This window comes from Pantherophis guttatus, chromosome 1 (assembly GCF_059756535.1).
Source record: "Pantherophis guttatus breed Tessera chromosome 1, ASM5975653v1, whole genome shotgun sequence".
Taxonomy (NCBI): Eukaryota; Metazoa; Chordata; class Lepidosauria; order Squamata; family Colubridae; genus Pantherophis; species Pantherophis guttatus.
The window spans coordinates 259,723,396-259,749,839 of NC_142063.1; the positions used below are offsets into that span (position 1 = coordinate 259,723,396).

The 26,444-nt window shown below is 39.4% G+C and overlaps 1 protein-coding gene across 1 annotated transcript in view; it reads left to right on the forward strand.

The window, feature by feature from the left end:
• ARFGEF3 (ARFGEF family member 3) overlaps window positions 1–26,444 on the forward strand; it is a 77,555-nt gene that overhangs the window by 42,043 nt on the left and 9,068 nt on the right. The window contains exons 14-29 of the mRNA XM_034418897.3: window positions 182–347; window positions 621–728; window positions 1,578–1,793; window positions 1,995–2,105; window positions 3,553–3,703; window positions 6,041–6,355; window positions 7,927–8,060; window positions 9,492–9,637; window positions 12,738–12,917; window positions 14,209–14,356; window positions 16,262–16,384; window positions 18,051–18,148; window positions 18,742–18,886; window positions 21,311–21,439; window positions 23,481–23,657; window positions 25,726–25,840. Coding sequence (XP_034274788.2) covers window positions 182–347; window positions 621–728; window positions 1,578–1,793; window positions 1,995–2,105; window positions 3,553–3,703; window positions 6,041–6,355; window positions 7,927–8,060; window positions 9,492–9,637; window positions 12,738–12,917; window positions 14,209–14,356; window positions 16,262–16,384; window positions 18,051–18,148; window positions 18,742–18,886; window positions 21,311–21,439; window positions 23,481–23,657; window positions 25,726–25,840 — 2,462 coding nt within the window. The remainder of the gene's footprint in view (window positions 1–181; window positions 348–620; window positions 729–1,577; window positions 1,794–1,994; window positions 2,106–3,552; window positions 3,704–6,040; window positions 6,356–7,926; window positions 8,061–9,491; window positions 9,638–12,737; window positions 12,918–14,208; window positions 14,357–16,261; window positions 16,385–18,050; window positions 18,149–18,741; window positions 18,887–21,310; window positions 21,440–23,480; window positions 23,658–25,725; window positions 25,841–26,444) is intronic.

Here is a 26,444-nt window from a genome sequence, read left to right on the forward strand (position 1 = left end):
AGAGGGAGGAAGGGAGAGAGGGGGAAAGAGAGAGAGAGATGCTGAGGCACCTTTTGTAAACATAGCAATGCTTTTATCTCTGTTGTGTGCTGTATGTCACATTTGTATGTGTAAAATTCCTTAAGAAACAATACAACTAGCTGTATCTTACTGACTAAATGAACGCTCTTTCATTCTGCAGAAGGAATTCATGAAACAGGTCCAATCCAGTGGACTATTGATGGTATTTTCTCAGGCCTGGGTCGAAGAACTTTACCATCAAGTATTGGAGAAAAATCTTCTGGGGGAAGCTGGTTATTGGGGAAATCCTGAAGAGCATAGCCTTCCACTCATCACTATGCTGACAGGTTGGTTCCATAACAGTGTTGCCCTTTGAGTCCTATATAAAAAGAGGCATGTGTGCTAACATGAACATAAGTGCATTTATCCCAGTGTTTAATATATTAAATATTATGGGGATCCATTTGATATTGCCTCCTTTTCCAAAAATAATTGGTGGCTGAGCTATTAGGCTTAATTATTTCAAGTTGATCTTCATGACTTTACCAGTGCTGCTGAGATGAAAGAAAGAATAAGAGTGATGCATCACAGATGATTTATACAGATGTTTTCCTTTGCAGACATTGATGGCTTGGGAAGCAGTGCAATAGGTGGGCAGCTGATGGCTTCGGCTTCCAAACAATCTCCTCTATCCCAGACCTGGAAACCAGATGATACATTGATGGCAGGTGAAGAGATCTGCACAGTGAGCAGCACGGCTCACATGTCATATATCAGTGTCATAGTTTAGGCTAGAGATTTAGTTGTTGATTGAAAAGGAAATGTTTCCTTTTCAGTGTCTTCTATATCTGCCTGTGTGATACAAATCTCATTTAAAATCTGGTTCCAGCTTTTACCTGTGACAATGAACTATGTTTTTTTTTTCTTCCATGTGGGGCATTTCACAAACATCATTAATGTTATGGTTCATATTGTGGGGGGAAAATGTGTGCTTAATTTTGGAATAATTCACATCCTTTGAAATAATTTATCATTTTCTTTCTGTTTCTTTCTCAACCTTGGCCTCACTTTGTCCTTGTCTTATGAAAATCTCCTCTGCCCTTCTATTAGCTCCAAGGGAGGGGATATGATCCCATAAACATCTGTGAAAGTTATTTTTCTGGACTAATGTCAATATGATGGAGAGAATTTCCATCAGGATCATGATTGGAGGAAATTACCGTTCCCCTCCCATCCCTAGATGTAACTTCTGATTAAATATTTAGCATAGTTAGAATCAGTGGTAAAATCCAAATTTTTTTACTACCGGTTCTGTGGGCGTGGCTTGGTGGGCGTGGCAGGGGAAGGATACTGCAAAATCCCCATTCCTTCCCCACTCTTGGGGATATTGGCAGGGGAAGGATATTGCAAAATCTCCATTCCCACCTCACTCTGGGCCCGCCAGAGTTGGTATTTGCCAGTTCTCCGAACTACTCAAAATTTCCGCTACCGGTTCTCCAGAACCTGTGAGAACCTGCTGGATTTCACCCCTGGTTAGAATAATTCCTAAGACTGTCTTTCATTTTTCTTTGCTTCAGGAGTTGCTTTCGCCCGATATCTTCTAATTGGTTGCTGGAAGAATTTGATTGATACCTTATCAACACCTCTGACTGGCCGCATGGCAGGGAGCTCCAAAGGATTAGCATTCATTCTTGGGGCTGAAGGCATCAAGGAGCAGAACCAAAAGGAGAAGGATGCCATCTGCATGAGTTTAGATGGGCTAAGGAAGGCAGCTCGGCTCAGTTGTGCTTTAGGTAGACTGTATTCATTGGCATAGTTTTCATTTTTAGACAAATCTGTGTACTCTTTCAGTATCCAATAAGGAAGCTTCAACAAAGGAGAATAATAAGCTTTGTGATTTTTCTCCTTCTTGGTTACCAGATGTTTAGCAAATGCATGGTTAATGGCTCCTGGAATGAACTATAATTCATCAGATGTTTTCCTCCTGATCGTAGGAGTTGCTGCTAATTGTGCATCAGCCCTTGCTCAGATGGCAGCTGCCTCATGTGTTCAAGAGGAGAAAGAGGAAAGAGATGCCCAAGAGCCCATTGATACCATTGCTCAAGGTACGACTTCTCAGATGCTCACTGGCTCTCCATCAAGATATTCATGATCTCCGTATTGCTCATTTTTTACCCCCTTACTGCGGGCTAGTATCTTCTGCAAGATCAAGAATGCTTTCTTCAAGCAAAGAAAGAAAAGCTTTTACAGATTTAAAATGGGCAGAATCCTATTGCATAAAACAAGAATAGAAATTTTATATATACAGTCCCTTTAGAAATAGATTTTATTATGGCGTAGTATTGTCACAATAGGTTACAATGTGCAGTTGACTTTTCCAATTGTGAAAAGGCTTAGCAGGGTCGGATCCCATTCATACTTGATGGGAGATAATCTCAGACTATTAAATTTGACTCAGTTGGGAAAAAAAAGATTCCCAGAGTAGATGATGGCAGACTACTTCTGTACATTGTCAAGAAAATAATATGAATGTATCAAAGTAATAAACATAAGTGGAACATGACTCAAGGGAGACTTTTATTTTATCCCCCATAAGGTTTGACTGGAGTGGCAACCAAGAATCCTATAAATAAAGTAACTAACTATAGCTGGTAGTACAGGAGTGGGTTCTACTTACCTTTACTACCGGTTCGCAGTGGGGCTGCGCACACTCTTCTGCACATGCACAGAAGCGTTCTGATGACATTGGGGTCGGTGGGTGGAGCCTCTCGCCAGTTTTACTACCGGTTCTATAGAACCGGTGCGAACCGGGGGCAACCCACCACTGTGGTGGTATACAAGTGTGAGATTATTTCCTATCTACTGTTGTTTTCAGGCCCATTTTACTTCTTTGTAATAGACACAAATATACAGAAGGGGAAATGGATTTGAACCTTCTGATTCTGCCCAACTTGTGAGTTCAAGTTGTTTTTGGTCCACATACTTGCACACACACTTGCTGGCTATCAGAAAAATTGCCCATTTAACTTGTCTCCATTCAACATTTTTTTTTTACCTTTTCTGTTGAATATTTGAAGGTTGGGAACAGTGCCAATGGGACTGTTTCCTTCCTTTCCTCTCCATGGCTTAATGTAGGATGGGGCAATGTGTTTGTTTGTTTTTAAACTGGAACTTCTTTTTCTTCTGCATGGGGTCTTGGGTGATGACACTGGAATGGGAAAACAGTTTTCCTTAAACATTCCACCACCTAACGGCAACCATTTTGACTCTTCACTTACAAAGAAGGGAAAAAAAATAGCTCAATTGAGAGGGGGGAGTGGTGCTGCCATACTCTCCACATATTAAATACCTCCAATCCACCACAACAAAATTAAGAAATTACATTTTTAACCCACCCACCCCACTCTGGGTCCTTCAGGGGCCCATCTCAGACCATTTTTGCTTTAATTTGCTGAAAAGTTATAAAAAGGCTCCGGGGTATTTATATATTGCACTGAAACTCAATAGGCTTTTAAAAGATATTCTTTTCTGTCTGAATATATAATGATACAGTAAAACAGAAAGTGGAGCAGAAACTGGAGCAGATGGGGAAGGCGCAAGGTGTCTGCCTCCACACCGCTCATGTTTTATGCATGGATGCTGTTCTCGCTGTGGGATTGGAGATGGGAAGCCACAATCCAGACTGTTGGCCTCACGTGTTTAGGTAAGGAAACTCTTTGGTTGAGTCAATTTAGACTGTAATGTTTAAATTGCTTACAGACAGCTTTCTCCAAAATGAACTTGATATCTCGCAGATTGCTTAAGTTATTATCAGCTGCTTTGCTGTAATTATTCTGACTCCTTTAAATAACACAAGATATTATCCGTCCCTTTATTTAAAAAAAAAAAAAGCTTTATGGAAGGTTTTGTAGTAATTAAGCAGGAATGCAATATTGCGTTTTTATATTTTGCTCTATGCATTTCAGAATTTGCAGATTTTACTCTACATAACTGCAATTTCTGAATTCCTTTTCCTATAGCTGTTGCTGCCAGGAGCCCTGATTCTCATCTCACATAAAGGTTTTAAGAGTTCTTCATGTACTTGCCAATCCCCACAGTTTAAAGCCCTTTGTCTAACTCAGGGGTGTCAAACTCACAGCATCACGTTGTCACCACGTGACCTATTGCGAATTTTCCCCCCCTTTGCTAAACCGGGGATGGAGGTAGCCAGTGTGTGACACATCTGGCCTTCGGGCCACGAATTTGACACCCCTGGTCTAACTCCAATCCTTAAACTTCACTTACCAGACAGCTGCACAGATGACCACAAGATGGCGGCTACAATATACATAAACCCAATGTTTTTTGCTGTCACCTAGTGCTCAACAAGTGAAACAGTGTTCCATAGTTTTAAGGAGTTTTGTTTTTGTTTGAAGTCAATCACTAAATAATAAAAAAGGGGAAATGCAATATATGGAGTAACCAGGGTATTATGTATACCAATTGGAGGAGATTTTTAACATGGTGGATGATGTTGACTAGGACTAGAATTTCAGCTGAGAAACCGTCAATCATGGGCCTCAGAATATTGCGTTTTTAAAGCCGTATGTATCCCAGTTGAACATAAGAGTACAGTAATATTACTGGATGCAGTAATATTTAGAGCAGCATAGTTTCCTGCTAGCTCTGGAACCAGAAAGGAGGAGGGGTGAATGTGATTTGTGTTTATCACCTCAGAAGCCTTCAGTATTAATGCTGTATCATTCACTAGCATAAGACCTGGGCATTTTACGGCCCTTCAGTTGTCCCTGTCTGACCCATGGCAGTGTCTCCAGTGGGGGGGCGGGGGTGGAGGGAATTGGCAGGGTGCAGGGCAGCAGCTCTCCACAAAAGTCCCAGTTTCTCATGTGACCCCTTGGGCAAATTAAATGCCCACCCCTAGCAACTTCTCTCTCTCTCTCTCTCTCTCCCTCTCTCTCTCTCCCTCCCTCCCTCCCTCCCTCTCTCTCTCTCCCTCCCTCCCTCCCTCTCTCTCTCTCTCTCTCTCCCTCTATCCCTCCCTCTCTCTAACATTGTGACTTCTCTCAAGTTATCTCTGACCAACCTATTTTTTTTATCTCACCTATTCCAGAGCTTAATTTTCAAAATCCCATGGGTTACATATAAAGAATTCTTATATTAAGAATTCTTGATCATTCTGCTATATCCCAGCTGAAATATTTGGGTAGGGACTGACAACAAGAACCAGGAATATGCATGTTCTCAGATAGGAATGTACAGTAGTAGAATCAAAGGGGACAAGACAGGAGAAGAAGTGGGAAACTTCCTCATCTTTATTTTGCTACTGTACTTTCCACTTACAAATTTCATATATAAGTTGTGGTTTTCCCTTGCTTCTATTACATTCCTCTTATTTGCTTTGCCTTTTAAGAATTCAGAATAAAAACCAGTAGGCCTTAACCTTAAAGTTACACTTCAGGATTCATTAACATTGTTTAACCAGTACTAGGCTTCATAATTATTACCTGTCACACATTTTATACAGTACTTGATATTTGTAAAAATATCAAATACTGTCAAAATTATCCAAAGATTGGTTCTTGAAAGATTATTAAGAGGTTTCCCCAGCTTATTTGACATTTATCTCTATCTAACTGGGTAGAGGGGTAGGTATTTCTAACTTTCTCTCCATGTAAAAACATTCTTACACAAATAAGCTTAAGTGTAAAACTTCATTAGCCCAGTTAAATTTTGTTTAATTCTGCTTATTTAACCATCTCGCTAGAGCTGCTGTGACTAGCAGAGTATTATTAATGAAGATGTACTGATTGTAGCTCAGGTTATCATTTTAATTTGCAATTAGCCTGTATGCTTCTTGTGTTTACAGATTTACTAATTGCTGTTGAATTGGTCCCTACAGTGGCACCTTGGTTGTTCGTATTCTTGAAATAACTGAGGATGACCTTTAAAGGATAAAATGTTTGATATAACCAATGAGATTTGAGAGAATAAACTAGCAGAACCATCCATGCTATGGTTACTTTCCCACTTTTATTTTCAGAGTATGCGAATACATCAGCACTCTGGAACACGTCCATTTCAGTGATGGCACTTCTCAGCCACCTGTAACTATCACCCAAGCCCAACAGGGGGCAGTGGCACTTCTGGGTGAAGTTCAGGCTGCAGACTTTCCCCAGGAATTGATTCTGGACCAAGAGGCAGCCCTGAGGAACAACCCTGTCATCCAACCAGTATCCATTCAGGATCTCATCAAAGAAAGCAGTAAGGGAAGAGCTTTTGATTTTCGGGGAGGCAGCCTGATGACCGGGAGCAGTGCTGCCAAAGCTATCCTCACCCTCTCTAATCAAGCTGACAGGTATTACTAACAACATATTGGATGAAGTTTTGGATTTATTTAATATCCAACAGTGGGGGAACTGCTGCCATTTTCACAACCTGGGTCAGTTTAATAAATGTCCAGAATTTGTGTGTGTGTGTGTGTGTGTGTGTGTAGATGGCTGGCCCCAGAGTGGGGTGGGAATGGAGATTTTGCAATATCTTTCTCCCAGGAAAGGGGGGGGGGAATGGGAATTTTGCAGTATCCTTCCCCTGGAATGGAGTGGGAATGGAGATTTTGCAGTATCCTTTCCCCTGGAGTGGGGTGGGAATGGAGATTTTGCAGTATCCTTCCCTTGCCACGCCCACCAAGCCACACCATGCCCACCAAGCCATGCCCACAGAACCAGTAGTAAAAAAAATTTGAATTTCACCACTATTAGGGAACATTGAAATTTATGCTCATGTGAGATGGGTAGCCATACAAATATGACAGACAGATGTTAAACAGATGATAGACAGATAGACAGATAATTCTTAGGTCATTGTTCTTATTCAGTATCTTTCCATTTTGAAATCCCTATGCATGAACATAACAATAGATACATGAAAGGTAGAAGAGTCTATAACTTGTAATCAACTAGTCTTCTAATTTAGTGATGAGAAATCTAAATATGCCACCCCACCACATTCCATTTTTGTAGCTCCAGGGGGCCAAGAAAATTGTCTGTGAAATTTAGATGCAAACTGCCAAAAATAACAATGGAACATGTCATAAGAAACTCTGAAGGGGAAGAGGAAGTGGTCTATAATTGCTGTAAAGTTAGATACATAAAGAAATAAATGGACACTTCATATTGCTCTCTTCAACTTGCATTGCCAGGAATAAATGCTGCAGCCAGTTAAGTTATCCTATGCTTGATTATTGTGGTTAAAAGTTGGTTTGCTTGAATCTAATTATGATTAATATCATCTGATAACATTGTAACGTGTTTTGGAAAAAGAAAGTGACAGGTTCAAATTCTGCCTTCTCCTGGTGTGTAAGAAAAGAAAATAGGCAAAACACACAATGCTCATTGTGGTTCATTCTCAGCATGCTGCATAATAATTGAATGTTATGTCCTTCATGATTTTTGTGTTGGCACTTTTCTCAAGTGTCTTTTCTGTATAATGTCTTTAAACTACTTTTTTAGAAATTATATTCTTTTGATATATATATATTTTTCTTATACATCTCTATCATAAATCTACCATAAATCAGGATTTCAATATAGATTGTATAGATATTTGATTGTACTATTTCTGTGTTTAATATATTCTCAATTTCCCCCCTGTGTTTTATTGGTTATCGAACTGATCAAAAGTTGAGTTACTCGAGGTCAACAAAATCAAATTAGTCCTTGCTGGTTATATTAGGATTCAGAAATACCTCATTCCTTGTTTATTGAACTGTCACTGCTTTGTGTTTCTTACTGTTATATCTGTGTGCTAAACTCTTACCCATAAAGGAGAAAAAATATATGGTAACTCAGGTCTGCTTAGTTGCTTATATGAAAAGCTTTGAGAGAAAGATTTGATAAGGAACGATACCTTCTGCCTCTTTCCATGAAGGCTTTTTGAAGAATCTGTGGACAAATTGAATCTGATGGCTTTGGGAGGTTTCCTGTACCAGCTAAAAAAGGCCTCCCAGTCCCAACTCTTCCAGTCAGTTACAGACACAGTCGATTACTCTTTGGCCATGCCAGGTATGCTTCTGGAACAGGTATCATAAACGTCTTTCTTTTATTCTAATTACGGATGCAAGGCTGTTAACATACATGTTCAAGAACGTTAATAATGAAGGATCTGCACAGGTGCTAGTTCTTGTGGGAATTCAGATTAAGAAGCTGAACTTAACCTTCAAAGTTTTCAGCAGTCTGGAACCCATATTTCTGAAGACTCAGCTGTCTTGGTTATTAAGATCTTTCAAAAGGGGCTGCTCATACTTGCTATGGGTTGGTTTTTTATAAGACAGGGACTTCTGTATCACCTCCCAAGCTGTGAGATGTTATTTCTTCAAAGCCGAGGTTAGTCCCCAGGTTTGATTTTGAAAAGAGGTCAATATCTCTTTAACCTGCCTTGTTAAAACTACTAGTAGAAGGTTTTAAATGTTCAACAGATGAGTTGTATTTTCATCCACCATTCATTCTTTCTATATAAACTATGTATTTCACTGTTAAGATTGGCTTAATCAGTTTTTTATTTGACTTTTGAAATTTCCTATAATCACATTGTCTTTTCTCAAAAAAGTTACCTTCACTGACCCAAAGGTGCTTTTTCAAGAGGCAGCTGGACTTCCTTATTTTTCTTTGAAGACGTTTCACTTCTCATCCAAGAAGCTTCCTCAACTCTGACTGGATGGTGAGGAATGGAAGAATTTATATTTTTTGCAGATAGCTGGTCAATTGCATTATTTTAGGGAGTCGTTGATGCCACTTGGAGGTTTGTCTATGTCCTCAGGGTTACCTGAGTAGTACAAGTGGATGTACAAGTACAAGTTAGAGCTGAAGAAGCTTCTTGGATGAGAAGTGAAATGTCTTCCAAAAAAAAACACAAAGTCCAGTTGCCTCTTGAAAAAGCACCTTTGGGACAACCATGATCTGGATGACTGAGAATCTCCATAGACATTTATCTTCACTGAATGCAAGAAATGGTGCAGAAAATAGATACTTGTGAGCAAGACTTTTCAGTGGTACCTTCCCCCAACCCTTGCCTCCAGTCTGTAACATCCTAGAATGTCCTAATGAGGCACTGACTTTATTGTCTTTTTGACACTTGAAAATATTTTTTTTAATTCTCTCAGGCATTTTAATCAGTCAGTCTGCTAATTTTAAACGTATATAGTGTTTAGTAACTTTTTAATTATTTTGCCCACTGCTTTTATTTTTTTAGTGTTTTATACTTTAATTACTTGATTACTGTGTTTTATTGTATATTTTAGTAGTTTTTAGAATTGCATGGTTTGTATTTTATTGTGCTATAAGTCACACTGGGGCAAACTTGGTTTTGAAGGGTTATTTTCAAGATGTAAATATAATGAATAGCAGGGAACAATGAAGAAGTCGGATGTGTATGTATATATTGCATTATTTTAATCTTTAATTCATATTACAAGATAATTTTACTCATTCTTGTAGGAGAAATAAAATCTACCCAAGAAAGAAGAAGTGCCCTTCACTTGTTCCGTCTAGGAGGAGCTATGCTCCGAATTGTGAGGAGTAGAAAACGGCCTTTGCTCCATTTTATGCGCTGTTGGCACCTAGTGGCTCCTCACTTAGTGGAAGTGAGTGAAATTGGGGGTGGGAAGAGGAAAAAAATATAGAGTTTATACTATTTTCACATTGCAATTATTTTTATTTTATTTTATTTAGACGAATGAAAAACTGCCTCATTTCAGAGATTCTAAGGCAGTGTGATGGCTAATCTTTTCCGGACCGAGTGCCCAAAGTGCTCATGCGTGCACAAATGTACACATGCCTGCATGCACTCCCAAAATGCAATGCGTGTGCGGCCCTCCTGCATGCACCCCGCCCCCCATGCATGCACGGCAGAGACCCGAAGACCAGCTGGCCAGGGGGAGGCGTGCGTGTATGTGCAGCAGAGCTGAGCTGGGGTGATAGCTCGCGTGCCCACAGAGAAAGCTCTGTGTGCCACCTCTGGCACGCATGCCATAGGACCTCCATCACGGTTCTAAGGCAAGAGTGTCCAACCTTGGCAACTTTAACATTTGTGGACTTCAGTTTCCAGAATTCACATGCTGGAAGTTGAAGTCCATAAGTCTTCAAGTTGCCAAGGTTAGACAACCCTCTTCTAGGAAGTATATTAAATCAAAATACAATATTGTACAAGGAACAATGTTCTTACATTAAAAAAAAAAAAGAAACATTAATGGACCTGTTTTATTACCAGAGGCCTTCTGGAATAGCCGTATTCTAACTATTCTCTGTAAGGCCATATGAGTGGGGCCATCTTGCCTTCACATTTAAGTTGTTCCAAAAGAAGGAAAGAAGCAGCCACTAAGAACATCTGGATCCAAATTCTCTTCCATTTGGCTTCCTGATAGGAGGGAATTACCAAGTGCTCTCCATTCACTTGGATAAGATGGATGTCTAAGATAACCACCTCCCAAAAGATACAGGGCTTTCTAGGTAATCATCAGCATCCTAAATTGCACTTGGAAACCAACCAGCACCCAATACAACACTTATTACAGCAGCATAATGTGGCAATATCGTGACTGTACTATAAGCATATAAGCAATCACACTTAGTATTAGTTGAAGTTTCCAAATGACCTAGTCCCGTGTAGAGCAAATTGCAGTAGTCCAGATGTAGATTAGGGTAACCATCTTCAGAGTATCTAGTTAAGGTACATAAAAAAAAGCTGTGAAAGTAAATGAAATTATGTAAAAAAGATAATGCTCTAGGACAGGGGTGTGGAACTATGGTCTCTTTATGACCTGTGGACTTCAACTCCCAGAATTCCTGAGCTAGCCATAAAGGAGCCATAGTTCCACACCCCTGCTCTACGGGATATTCCTCTAACTTGGTGCCTTCCAGATATATTGACCTATAGCCGTGATGGCGAACCTATGGCACAGGTGGCACATGGAGCCATAGCGGTGGGCACGTGAGCTCAGCTCTGGCGGGCATGCACGCGCCAGCCAGCTGATTTTTGGGCCTTCTGGGCCCACCAGAAGTAGGGAAACAGGCTGTTTCCAGCCTGCGGAGGGCCTCTGGGCGGGTGGGGAAGGCCGTTTTCGCCCTCCCCAGGCTCCTAGACAGGCTTTGGAGCCTGGGGAGAGCAAAAAACAGGCCTACCAGGTTAGCCATCACTGGCCTATAGTTTCTGCAGCCACAAAATGGGAGAGGACGCATTTGTTAATACAAATGCTGAATGGGGATGTTAGAATTTGGAAGACAACAGTTCCTGAGGAAACCATGTGAGGTGACCTGTACTGCTGTTATTTTCCATATACTTATATAATTGGCTTTTTGGTGTTTAATGAATCTACTTTACTTGCTTATTTTTGTATATAGTTCAGTTCAGCTATAGTATCCCATATATTTGGTGCATCTTACAATTATTATTTTTCTAAACATAAATACTTTTGTCCTCAAGTTGAATTTGATCTACAGCAGGCAAATTATATGCCAAAGCTATCCTGACAGGTTAGTAATACCTGTCAGCTTGATTAGAGAAGGTGAGGATTATATGTGGGGAATAAAAGAAGCCAAAACAAAACAAAAATACAGTAACCAAATAATTAAATTTATTTATTTATTTATTTATTTATTTATTTATTTATTTAATTAATTAATTTGATTTTTATACCGCCCTTCTCCAGCAGTACTCAGGGCGGTGGACAGCCAAAGTAAAAACACAACATACAAAAATTAAAACAGTTTAAAAGATATTAAATAGTGTCGGCCACAATTTAAAATAACCCAGTTAAAATTAATTTCAAATTAAAACCAAAGGATGGGATCAAGCCAGCCCAGCTAGATGAAATAAGTGAGTTTTAAGGGCCCGACAAAAAGTCCGGAGGTGCGGTATCGTGCGTATTTCTGGGGGTAGGTCGTTCCAGAGGGCGGGTGCCGCCACAGAGAAGGCTCTCCCCCTGGGGGTCGCCAGCCGACATTGTCTGGCCGACGGCACCCTGAGGAGGCAATTGGTGGCAGAAGGCGGTCTTGTAAATATCCCGGCCCTAAGCCATGGAGCGCTTTAAAGTTGGTCACCAACACCTTGAAGCACACCAGGAAGACCACTGGGAGCCAGTGCAGTTCGCGTAGGAGAGATGTCACATGGGAGCGCCCCATAGCTCCCATAATCCCCCGCGCGGCCGCATTCTGGACCAGTTGGAGCCTTCGGGTGCACCCCAAGGGGAGCCCCATGTAGAGAGCATTGCAGTAGTCCAGGTGGGAGGTGACGAGTGCTTAAGTGACCATGCGTAGGGAGTCCCGATCCAGAAAGGGACGCAACTGGCATATCAGGCGAACCTGATAAAAAGCCACGGCCGTCATATGCTCTTCTAAAGACAGCCATGCGTCCAGGAGGACGCCCAAGTTGCGAGCCCTCTCCGTGGGGGGCAATGACTCGCCCCCAATAACCAGTGATGGCACCAGCTGGCTATATCGGGACGCCGGAAGCCACAGCCACTCAGTCTTGGAAGGGTTGAGTCGGAGCCTGTTTCTCCCCATCCAGGCCCGCACGGCCTCTAGGCTTTGGTTTATAGGTATAAATGCTTTGGTTTATAGGTATGACAACCTTCCTTAAGCTTAGATTCCTATCAGAAGGTCTATGTTTTCCTCAGTTTTCTTGATCAAAATATTTTCTTATTAACAAAACTATTATACATTTTGCTTCTAATTCTCTTGCTGCAGGCCGCCTGCCATAAAGAAACGCATGTTTCTCGGAAAGCTGTTTCTTTTATCCATGACATCCTAACAGAGGTTCTGACAGTCTGGAACGAGCCACCTCATTTTCACTTCAACGAGGCACTTTTCCGTCCCTTTGAGCGCATCATGCAGCTTGAACTTTGTGATGAGGACATTCAGGACCAGGCAAGCTAGATTTTGGTTAAGTAAGGAGGATCTGACCTCAGGTTTTTAAGTTTTGATTTTTAAAAAAAAAATATTATATGCCTAGTGGATGCAGTTTTGCATTTGGTTATAGAGGTAGTCGTGGACTGTTTGAAGTTACCACAGATCTCTCCAAAACTACTTACCACCCGCTTTAGAAATTATGATGGGTTCACAAAAGCGGTGTGGTCACATGATCCCATTTTGGTCTCTTGGCAGCTGGCTCATCCTTTATGACCATTTGCAGTGTCTCGCAGTTACGCAACCACAATTTGTAACAGTTTTGCTGTTTTTCCAGCATTTACTTCCAGTTCCCAACAAAATTATTGGAGAAAATGATTTCTTTAACAACTACAGAGTTTGCTTTTAACAGGATCAGCATTATGTGTAACACATTACTGTGAATAGCTGAAACAGAAACATTGATCAGTTGTATCAGGATAGAGATGTCCCACACAAAATTTTGTTTTGTTTTGCTAATTTATTTTATTATGTTATTATTTATTAAACTTGTATTCTGTCCATCACAGGACAGATATTTTTAGTGCTATGATTAGAAACATATAGCTGATAAAGAAGTTGATCGTAGTAATCCACATCCTGGTTTATTTGATGTACACATATGAGATCCATGAAGGTGTAGTGCCATGTTTAGAACATTCCAGAATTTAGGGGTTTTGTTTTTCAGGCGCTCCTCAACTCAGGGTTTTTTTTTGGTAAAGTTTTTTTTATTTTTTACATAAACATACAATGTATTTTTTGCTGAACAGAATATTTGGCCGGTTAACAAATTTAAACAATTTTTAGTCCTCAACTCAAAGGACTCAACTCATTTCTGATGTTCATATTTCTCGCATTTTCCCATGTTGTCCTCTACACTACTGTAGTGTATGAATTCACGTAGTAAATAACCGAACACAAATTTCATTATATGTCCAGAAATTCACCGAAGTTAGTGGACCTTGTGAGTCTGAGCTATATGTTGTCTTTATTAACAATTACCTCATACATGGTCGCTTGCAGTTATGACAGCAATGAAAAACTAACTTTGATCTATCCTCACATTTATAACCTTCACCAGTTTGTAAAGCAAAGTTGAAATAAGCCACAAGCACAATTACTCATAAGCCTGGTTGCCATTCCCAATAAGAGATCTCTCTGTCATTCATTTCCTTGATCCCAGTGAGTGTGTTCTGAGCCCAGCGATCCAGCTTATCATTTTCTTTATGTTGGTTGTTTTCTTTGTAATGCTTTGGTGCTTCAATTATACCAGGTGGTCACATCTATAGGAGAACTGGTGGAGGTGTGCTCAACTCGAATTCAATCAGGCTGGAGACCATTGTTCAGTGCTTTAGAAACTGTGCGCAGCAGCAGCAGCAAGTCAGAAGTTAAAGAGTATCTTGTTGGGGAGTATTTGATGGGTGAGGTTCTCTAATTCTCTCTTCCCCCTCCCCTACTTTATGAATTCATTTCTGAAAACCAATCTGTTACAAAATACTGAAAAATATGACTTACCTGGTAAATTAAAGTTAATACAAAACTTTGTTGCAAAATATTAAAAATAGTCAAATATTTCTATTTGATAAATAAACCTTGATTTTTATTGCTTCAGTTTTAGCATATTTCAGGAAAAATCTAATGATTTACGGTAACATAGCACTGATTTCAGGGGTTGGTTCTACTTACCTTTACTACTGGTTTGCAACGGGAACGCGCGTGTACTTCTGTACATGCACAGATCACCCTTGATGTCAGTGCGGGTGGGTGAGCCTCTCACCAGTTTTAATACTGGTTCTATAGAACCGGACAGAACCAGGAGCAATCCACCACTGACTGATTTTTTTAAAAATCTCTATCTATTACCTTTGTGCTTGATTTTCGAAGCTACACATAAAGCCATTTAAACAATCGATATGATAAATGTCTTTAAAGTTAGCAAATGTTGACAACCATTTCCACGCAATACTGTTTTTAGTCCTCAATACCTCACAATTTCAGCATGAAAATAATCTGTGTTTATCTTTGTTCCTGGTGACCTCAAGGTGTTAGGTATATACAGGGAATGCCATGCCTACTGTTCACTGAAGCTAATCAGCAGGAGCATGCACGTCATCAGATTAGTATATTCTCTCACTATTAGGGCTGCACACCCACAAGACTTTCCATCCAAAGTAGAGACTAAACTTCAGGGGGAATAACTTTTTAAAGAATGAGGCTAAGTTTTCAGCATATCCAGACTACAATAACATATTAGTTGATTAGTTATTCTTTTTAAAAGTTTGGGTGTGTTGATTCTGGTCTGGTCATAAATTTCTTGTTTTCTTTTGCCCAACTACATTGCTGTTCCAGGAAGAATTAACTCCCTTTTTATATCCCTGTAATCCCTTAATTCGGGTTAGAGTCAGGGTCGCTATGTGGTGCTGAGCATTTACTGGACAGATGCCCTTCCCGACGCCACACGGAGTTCGCAGCAGATATTTTTTTTCTTTATGCCGTAGGAGAGAAACATCTGCTTCTCCTAGGATTGAATTCTCAATCTTCCAAGTGGGAGGCAAGTGTCTTTACCACTGGGCCACCACGCTGCTCAAATATTACAGAAATCCAAAACAAAAACAAAAACACCAAACTACAACCAACAAACTTTGCAAACTGAACTGATGTGAAATTTGCTGACCCTAGCAACCAATTTTTTCTCTGAAAGTATTCATCCCTCCAGGCATTTAATAATTAACAGTTATCCAATTGATAGTCAAAGTTCCAGGCAGGTGCTTAACTGAGGCAGGATGGACATTCTTCTAGTTTCTTCTCCTTCCAAACTGAACAGTTCAATCAGGAGGGATCCATGATTATTTTGCGATTACACAATTAATTATGCAGTTGCATAATCAGATGAAGATGTGTAGAACTTTTATTTAACTGTTTTATAGCCGATCTCCCTATGGTAGGGCTTTATCAGCTTTATCAGAGGAACATGAAGCAGCAACATGAAGATTACAAAAACTCATGCTTTCTAATGCTAATGACTATTTACTTGGATTTTTTTTTCAGCCCAGATATATTATTCTTCTACATGAATGAATGTTCTTATAGGAAGCTGCTTCATGCTGAATTAGACCATTAGCGTCTCCTTTATCAACAGTTATTAGCAGGTTCTATAAGTACACCTATCTTTGTATAAACCTGCTTGCGGCTTAACTTTAAAATATAATTTTAAGAGGCAGAGAATATACTTCAAAATAAGCCCACAACAAATCATATTATGTGCTCTGAAGCCATTCGGCTTCTAGAAAACGGAACATTTTCTAAATATTTTCTTTGTCTCTTAGGAAAATGCCAGGCTCCAGTGTTTGATGTCTTCGAAGCGTTTCTAAATACCGACAACATCCAAGTCTTTGCAAATGCAGCCACCAGTTACATCATATGTCTTATGAAGTTTGTCAAAGGATTGGGTAAAACTTTTTTTTTTTAGGAAAAAAAATGGGCAAATTTTATGTCATATGAGGATTCATGTTTGTTGAAAGAGATGGCAAGCAGTGTGTACTGGAGAATAGCCAACACCAAGAAATACTTCTGAATGCAGTTAAAACAACAACAATTTGTGATTTTCTTTTAATGAATGCGGAAATACCAGCTCTATGATTTATGGAAGTGGACCCATATGAAACTTTTATGATGTTCTGTGGCCATCCATTCCTACCCCCATAACTTTCCAAGAATGCTGGAGAACATTTTCATTGTAATTTAGATAGCTCTTTTGTTATTTTCTGGAGACTACCATTTCCCATATTATACCTTCAATTAGCATTCATTAACAACTGTAGGAGAGTTTTATGCAGCTTTGCTAGTGCTCTAAATTCAGAATTGGCCAGACTCTAAAACCCAGGAGTGCAGACAATTGGTGCTGAAGATTAACAAGATGGTCAGCATATTATTTTTTTAGTTTTAACAGCTTTAGTTTATAATACAAAATACAAAAGTACAAAAGCAAATAGTACGGAGGAAAAGGGGAAGAGAGAACTGTAGAAAAGAAGAGAAAAAAGAAAAAAGGTGTAGACTTCCAACTCCCTCTAGTAGAGTAGAATAAGACATTAACATCAAACCTCAACTTTTTACTTTTGCATGATACTATAAACTAGCCACTTCTATAACAACAAATCTATATAATCAATAAAACCCAAAATCAAAGTTTCTTCCACCTCAAGCACAAAGTCCAGAAGTGGTTTCCAAATAGAAACAAGTACTTGTATTCTTTTCTTTGATCAAAATAGTCAGTTTAGCCATCTCTGCTAACTCCATCAACTTTTGCAGCCATTTGTCCATTGTAGGAATCGAAATATCCTTCCACTTCTGTGCATAGGGTAGTCTTGCTGCCATCAACATATATAACAGGGATGTCAAAGTCACATCGTCATGGCGGCGGCACATGACATATCGGGACTATTTTCCCCTTCACTAAACCGGGTGTGGGCATGGCCGGCATGTGACGCATCCAGCCTATGGGCCGGGAGTTTGACAGCCTTGATATATAACATCGAAGTTCCAATTTTTTTCCAAGTCTCTTTCAAAGTCAGCATTTTTAAAAAGCCTTTTATTATAGAAATAAAAATGTAATAGAAGGGCACCCTCTGACTTCTCATGATTGGCTACAATCAAAATGAATTATGTTCCTACATATAACAACAATAGGCAGGAGATCTCAACTCCTCCCTGGTCCATTTTGTCTCTTAACTCTTCTGTGTCTTGCTGTGAGATAGGTGGCAAATAAACAAACAAACAAACAAACAAAATCCTTCTTAGTGGTGGAACTGAAGCACAGGAAAACAATCCTTGGAGTAAGGACATAGTGTAGTATGTTTACTACCAGCAGTTGAACCCTGAGGAAAAGCTAGAGATACACGGGCCCTCCAGCATTATATTTGATCCCTGAACCAAGCCAACAATTTCTGTGTATACTCCCAAGTACTTTTTCTACCTCCCCCTATCTGTTAATCCTTTGAAACCCTGTTTTATTTCTGTGCCTGAGTTAAGCCTTTCTGGATTTGATTGATACATAGTTCATAACAGCAATAGTCTTTTAATGTATCATGTCTCACCTTTTCCTTTCTCTCCTCACAGGGGAAGCAGACTGCAAGGATATTGGTGACTGTACATCAGGATACCCATCTACAGATTTGTGCCTTCCTGCACTTGATTATCTCAGGAAGTGTTCCCAGGTGAGCGGAATGAAGCCGCACAGATTCAGCTGTCATTCCATCAAGGCACTTAAATGAGTTCCTAATCAAAGGCTCTTACACACAGTGAGCCTTTCATGTGCATTAAAGACCTGGCTTAGTGGAGAGGGCTACATATTTCAAATCTCAAGTGATACATTCTAGACTGAAATAGTGTCAGGATTGGTGGCTTCCCCTATTGTTTTTATTATAATGCCACATTGTTCACTCCTAGGTGTGTGAAGTTGCAGAGGAGTTTAACACTTAAATTCTGTTTGTCACAATTACTGTTAAATTTCCAAGTAATCAGTATTAACAATTGAAAGCATATGGTCAGAAAACAACCAGTGAAATTAAAATCACAATGAAGGATATTGTTTCAAAGTTATGTGATGGTCCATATTCTCCATTCTCATATTTAGCATCATTTTCTTCTCTGCCACCTAATCATTGCTGCAATTCGTTCTGACGAATTGTCTAGTCTATCAAAAAGTAAAATATTTTAGCAGTGGTTTTTTTTTTTAAATATCTACCTTAATGTCATGATATGCCAATGGAAATCCCAAATCAATCACACCATGTCCGTCCCTTTTTAGCTACTTGCCAAAATCTACAAAATGCCCCTGAAGCCTATTTTTCTCATTGGGAAATTTGCTAACTTACCCCAAAGGATCCAGGAACGATCCGCGAGCAGCGAGGAGGGCATTGAATGTGTCCTTTCTGAGTTTGACGATGGCACAGGTAAGCAAATATGGCTTATCAAATGAAAAATGAACTTCAATATCACATACTAAAAATGTGGTCCCTTAGCTACTGTATGCCATATGAAGTTCAACAGATAGATTAAAATTGATTCATTGAAAATATATATATGTAGCACCCAAGGATTCAAATCAGAATTTGACATCATTTCCATTTGCCATGGAGATAATTTGCTAGAAGGGAAAAGCTGCAGCCATAAAAGTTTTAAAAGTTTTAAAGAAAAGAGATGAAGGCTTAAATTTATCTTTGATATTAATTCCCCAGAGAACTTTTTGCGGGGAGCCTAAAATGTTAACCCAGAGCTAAGAGGTCAGTGTCATCTTCTGCTCTTGGTTATTATCAGGTATCGTAAGTGCTTTAGAAGATTTCCTGTAGCAATGAGGAATGAAATATATGTCCTTCAGGGTTCTGTCTAATTATAATTCCCCTCATTCCATCTGAAGCAGATTAGGCACGTGCACTGTGCAAAGCAAATCTGCTTGCATAAATTTCTTCCCTGTTATATTACAGCCTTTAATGTGCAAATGCAAGCTGGAGCCTAGCCATTGTGGAAAAAGAAAATGTCTCCAAATCTGATTTCTAGTCAGTTCCAAATCCAATCTCTGGTCTGTTCCAGATAGGGAAATGTAATTCAGCTACTATAAAGGGCCAGATCTGCTGTAAAACCTGCAGTTGCTATAACCTCTGGTTTACAGAATGTCCTCTAAAATATTGTCTAAGGAATTTCCATTGGAAACCCGTTGTCTATTTGATTATTTGCCAAATTCTCAGTTTCTCTCCATTCCTCATTTCTGCATGACTATAACAATATGATCTACGTCTGAGAACAAACAGATCTCTGATTTAAAGAGAACAGCAGTATTTCTGCAAGCATCACTATTTCACGATGCTATTTTTGAATGTATGTACAATGTATATCACAATATAATGCCTTCATTCAGCAGAGAGCTACATATTTCTTTCTGGCTCTGTCCTTAGTTGGAGCCATTTCTAGTCAATATTGTAGATTTGCTTTTTGTATATACCTGTTGCGGTTGGGGAGGAACATGGGCCAGTCCTGAAGTTCGAGGAAGGCTCGGACGATGGCTCTGAGTTGGAGGCAGAGAGGAATCCAAGGCCATCTGGTAGTTCTTTGCTGCCTCCAGAGTCTCTGGAGTCTGACATCAGCGAGGCAGAAGAACAGCATCAGCCTGTACCCAGTGTGCGCATGCGCAGAGCTGCCAGGAGACAGGAACAATTAAGGAATTGAAATCAGAGTTGGGAGTAAGGCTTGGAGATGATTGGCCCCTCCCATAAGACATAAAAGAGAAGCGAACGGGACGTGAGCTTCTGCAGGAAGCAATTAGTTCATCTGGGTAAAAGCTCTGGAAAAGCTCAGTTTGACTCTGTGCTAAATTTGGGCTTGCCCTGCGTTTGGCAATTAGTTCTCTGGCAGCATTCCAAGGGAGATAAGGTGAGTGCTTGTAAACACTCTTCTGAAAGATTGTTTATCAAGCCTTGCGGACTATAAATGAAAGTAATTTACAGCCGTATGAATTAAAGAGGTTTGCTGGGACTAAGTTTGTGCTGTTTACTTTCTAAGGAAGCCTAGGTCAGAACAATACCCTATTTTACAATGGACCTGGATTTTTATTCTTTTTTTTTTTTTAAATATCTATTCTAGCTCACATTTCTGCTTATATCAATAATCAAAGTGACTTGCTCTCATCCCCCTTTTGTGACAGTCCTCTATTTTCCTATCACTTGCGTCATATAGGGTTTTTTTCCCTCACTGAAAATAAATATGTTAACAAGAGAAAGGCAGTATGAAAAAACAGCAGAGTGGTGCTAATTACTTTCTGAATGGAAGTAGGCTAAGTGGATATCAGAGGTACAAATGGGCTGTGTGTAGTTTTTCAAGCTGGTCAAACAATTTGTCCTTTTCTTTTTCACAAAATGGATAATCCTACTTTGGAGGAAGGTTCGAACTAGGTTGTGTTCCTCATTGATTATGAATTTCTCGTTTTTAAAAGGCTGCCCCTTTGAATATGCTGTTATATCAGAGTAGAAGAAAACATGGACACGTACTTTGATTGTGGTGTATTGCATGAAAAAAGTGAATGATTTGGCAGTCAAATTTGGGCAAAAGGATAAGAGAAGAACAATTCAGATAGCAGATGCTCATGTGGAGAATTTCTTTTCTGACAAGCCTGGCATTTGGCATTTAATTAGCCTTTACTGGAAGCCAGGAAGACAGAATTCAGCAATTGCAAACTGTAATAAAATTAATTGAGCCTCTTACATGCAGGCTGTAATAAAATAAAAACAGACATAATTGGAATAAAAAAGTATGAATCTGGGGAAAACACAGAAAGTTTATCATATATTATCCATATCCTTTTACATAAGATTTTGTTTCCTTAGGCCTTATTAATGTCTGGATCCTTCTGCTAGAAGAGCTAACCACTGCCATATCTAATTGTCCTCGGCAACACCAGCCTCCTACTCTGGATCTGCTCTTCGAACTACTAAGAGATGTTACCAAAACACCAGGTAATTAACCAAGTTGCAATGCAAAAAAAAAATAAAAGCACATCTAATTTCCACAACAGGGGTCAAAATCTGCAAGTCATGGCATCTCAAAAGAAGTCTTGCCCCAAAGCAGTGGGGCAATATAATATAATGTAATGTAATGTAATGTAATGTAATGTAATGTAATGTAATGTAATGTAATGTAATGTAATGTAATGTAATGTATGTATGTATGCCTCCATTTTGTAGATTTTGACATACTTACAGGTACATCCCACCACTGCCACTGATTTCCACATCTGCATCCAGAGAGGGTTTGATGCCAGTTATTGTATCTCAGACCAATCTACTGCAAAGGCTTTTTGCGGGAAAAAAAATTGCAGAACATTTTCTGAGAGCATGCTGTGTTAATTAAGTCTAACTGCTGTGATACAAACAAAATGGAGGATCAGAAATTGAGAAGAAAAGCACGCCCAAGGGCACCATTGTCTTGCAGTTTTCATTTGTACTCCATGTTTTATAGTATTATTAAAACTGGTTCATGCTGGTATATTTATATTTTGCATGATAGTTGGTAATTTAAATAGGAATGTATTGATCAAATGCTACTGTACTTCTTTGGACCCCAAATTAAAACATTTAAAGTTGACAGAACAGGTTTAAAATAGAGATAGGGAGTGCCAAAGGGAGTCACTTTGCAATCCCTTGAAATTTCTATGAATATACTGCAAAAGTCAGTGGCAAACAAATAATGCTTACATGAGTGTGTGTGTGTGTGTGTATTTTGTCAATAGGCTTAGTTCATTATGAAATTAAAAACCTTTTAAAATAGGGGGGAAACAACTCCAAAATTCTGACACTCTCCCCCCAAGTTACCATTTTCTCACAGCTTGCTCTCTTTCGTGGTCAGCATAGGTTATTTAATTATAAGCAAGAGAGCTGTTAAAGATCCTGAGCTTGTCAGCTGGAAAATTGACAGTCCAGGTTTGAGACCTAAGCGCTGTGCGACAGGGTGAACTCCCGTTACTTGCCACAGCTCCTGCCCACCTAGTAGTTCAAAAGCATGCAAATATGAGTAGATAAATAGGTACCATTAGGTGGGAAGGTAACAGTGTTCCATGCACCTTTGGAGTATTGTCATTCTGGCCACATGACCATGGAAATGTTTTCAAACAACGCTGGCTTCCTCTAATAAGAAATGGAGATGAGCACCACCGCCTAGAGTCAGACATGACTGCCCAGGGGAAATCTTTAATTATAGGCAATTGGGATATAAATTCATAAAAGAGATACAGATTCATAAATAAAGCTATTTAAAGTCATTTTATAAGTCTGTTGCCAATAAAATACTATTTCCAGACTGTATTTCTTTAGTGTGACTATATTCAGGATCAGAAAAAATACATGTTTATCTCAGAGAAATCATATAAAAGCTGGTTGTCACACTAAACTTAGAAACATATGTGAATTTTATTTATTCACTGTTTTAAAACACTCATTAAACATTTCATTCGAGAAGCTCTAGATCACGGGTGTCAAACAGGTGCAGCATCACATTGCCGTCACATGACATATCACGACGGTTTTCCCCTTTGCGGAGCTGGGGTGGGTGTGTCCTGTGCATGACACATCCAACCCGTGGGCCACCAGTTTAACACCCCTGGTCTAGATGTTTTACAAAATTATGTCTATATCTCATGTCTTCCTGATACAAAAAAGAAATGCAAAGAAGATGGCTAGAAATGCTCAGCTAAGAATAGCTCCATCATCTGTTTCCTGTCCATTTTTATTTTCTGGTCGTCAATAGGCAAGCTGTAGTTCTTCAGAAATTGTGTAGCTTAACTTAGCATACCTCCCATGGTCCATCTTAGCTGAGACTGCTAGGAATTAGAGTTCAACAATAGCTGGAAGTCCATAGTTCCTCTCTAGCGTAGTCTATCAAAAATTCCTCCTCTTCTCTGCATTCTTGAGATATAGCACCCAGAGTATGGTCATGAATTAACCTAAGCATATATTTGAAGGGGGAGGAGATTCTTTATCCTGCTTTTTTTTCATCTTTTAGGCCCAGGATTTGGTATTTATGCAGTTGTACACCTCCTTCTCCCTACAATGTCTCTTTGGCTTCATCGCAGCCACGGCGATCATTCTTACTGGGATGGGGCATCCGCTAATTTCAAACATGCCATTGGCCTTTCCTGCGAATTAGTGGTGGAGCACATTCAAAGTTTCATACATTCAGGTGAGTAAAGCACATCTCACTTGTTAACCAGGTAGCAAATAAACATGACTATTGTAGGTTCATGCAACGTAATCAAAAGCACGTGTATTAACCATTGAAATGACAAAGAGGCCATATTAAAGTAAAACTGGTTTACTTTCTCTATATCAGTGGTGGGTTGCCCCCAGTTCGCACCGGTTCTATAGAACCGGTAGTAAAACTGGCGGGAGGCTCCGCCCACTGACCCCGATGTCATCAAAATGCTTCTGCGCATGCGCAGAAGAGCGAGTGCGCGCAGCCCCTTTGCAAACCAGTAGTAAAGGTAAGTAAAACCCACCCCTGGTCTATATAGTTTTATATTTATTGCTGATTTCTATTTCAGCAGAAAAGGAGAAAATGGAATAATTCAGGTCCAATTTCTTCGGTTTGTAGTGACATTCCAAAAATTGAATTGAAATTGAAAGTTATTTATTCAGAGATTTCAAAAAGTAATTGAAACCTACTTATTTATACATGCATACATACATTTTATATAGCCAACCAGTTCACTGCAGACTCTGGTCTACTGACAATAATAAAACAAAAACAAGAGCAGTCGAAAACAGTTAAAACAATTATAATAAATCAATATATTGTGTACCATTGGGTACTAAATAACTCTCCTTCGGTGGCCTCTTCTAACTACCTGGCCCTAGTGCTTGAGAGAAAATGCAGATTTTTAATGTCATATACAACACCAACAGGATCAGAATCATCTGGATCTCCAAGACAGGCACCATGAAGGCAGAGAAGGCACATCTCCTGGGTCCTGCAAGATAACACTATTTAATAGAAAGGAGGAGCCTAGAACACGGGTGTCAAATTTGTCACATCACGTTGCCATCATGTGACGTTTCACGACATTTTTTCCCTTCGCGGAGCTGGGGTGGGTGTGGCCTGCGTGTGACACATCCGGTCTGGGAGCCGCCAGTTTGACACCCCATGTCCACTTTATTGAATCTGGTGTGGCAAGCAGAAAAAAATGAGAGAATGATGATCCCAAAGCATCAAAACTGTACACAGTCTCATTGTGATACCATCAGTGGTGTTGTCCCAAAGGTGCTTTTTCAAGAGGCAACTGGACTTTCTGGTTTTTCTTTGAAGACATTTCATTTCTCATCCAAGAAGCTTCTTCAGGTCTGAACCAAAAAAAAAAAAAACACCTTTGGGACAACCATGACGTGGATGACTGAGAAGCTCCATAGACATTCTACTGCGTAGTAGAACATAGATTCCAGGCATTCAAGCATCCTTAGATGCTTCTAGTTAGAATACTGGGCTGTTGTTTTTTTTATCAAGATTAAACAAAACCTTCTGCCAAAATAGCAAATTGTGCTCCAAAACAAAATTTCTGATGGTTCACAAATTGTTCTCGCATATCATAATTTGGTTACCTATAAATCAATACCGAAACTCTAATACACATGGCAGTAACTAGTCAAACTTGGTTAATCTCAAAAACCTAAGTACTTGAAGTAGCTAAGACACTGAGCTTGTCGATCAGAAAGGTCAGCAGTTCGGCGGTTCGAATCCCTAGTACAGGTCTCCTGTGTGAGCAGGGGGTTGGACTAGATGACCTCCAAGATCCCTTCCAACTCTGTTACTGTTAAAGCACTTGGATAGGAAACCAGAAATGTTTTTATTTATTTATTTTATTTATGTATTTATTTGTGTATCATCTTTTTCATTTTTTACAAATGCAGCGAACATACCCAATACTGCTTCCTCCTCCTATTTTCCCTACAACAGCTGCCCTTTGTTCCCTACAACAGCTGGTTTAGGGTGAGAGAGTGAGTGACTGGTCCAAGGTTACCCAGCTCGCTTTCATGGCTAAGGCAAGATTTGAACTCATGGTCGCTTGCTTTCTAGCCTGGTGCCTTAACCACTAGACCAAACTGGCTATAATTAAGTGGTAAATGATTTGGATGAAACAGAGCAGTTCCATACCTATTTTCAAAAAAAAAATATAGCTCTATAATATAGCTTCCCTAAGCTCAACAGTAAGTAAATGAAGGCTTTTCTTTTAGTAATACTTTTCTTTCTCTTTTAGATGTTGGCTATGAAAATATGATCAACATGATGCTCAAAGATCTTTTCAAGTTACTTGTAGCTTGTGTAGCAGAAACCACAGAAACCATCTCAAGAGTCGGGTGCTCTTGTATCAGGTAGTACAGATTTTCTTTCCATAATTGTTCAACTGAGAGTGAAGTAAGCAAATATTTGTATTCTTCGAGTACCTAAAAATCCTGTTTGTTTCCTATCCAAACAGATCATTAACACTAAATGAAAGGTCAATAAAGAATGGAAGTTATATTCCTCTTTTTATTGTTGTTCTTTGCTTTAATTTTGTGATACGTTTTCCCTACATAACTTCTTGATTATACACGGTAAATTTATCACTGACTAAATGAGTATTATTTCTGTGAACCTTTCCTGGGTGACAGACATGAAAATCTAATGCAAATAGACTCAATACTTCGATAGCACATAAATCTCTTCACAATTCTCTGACCTAGCTGGCAATTCAATAAGGACTATCACCTGATTGTCGACTGAATGGATGGAATCCAATAGTCGTCTTCTAATAACTGAATAATTCAACAATTAGTATGAGAAGGCCATCTTTTGCCTGTGTAGACTTTGGTACATCTTCTGTACAACTGTTCTGAAGAGATGAGAAACTCCCTTAAGGGTATGAAGAGAGGAGAAGTTAACCGATTAACAGAGTTGGAAGGGACCTTGTAGGTCATCTAGTCCAACCCCCTGCCC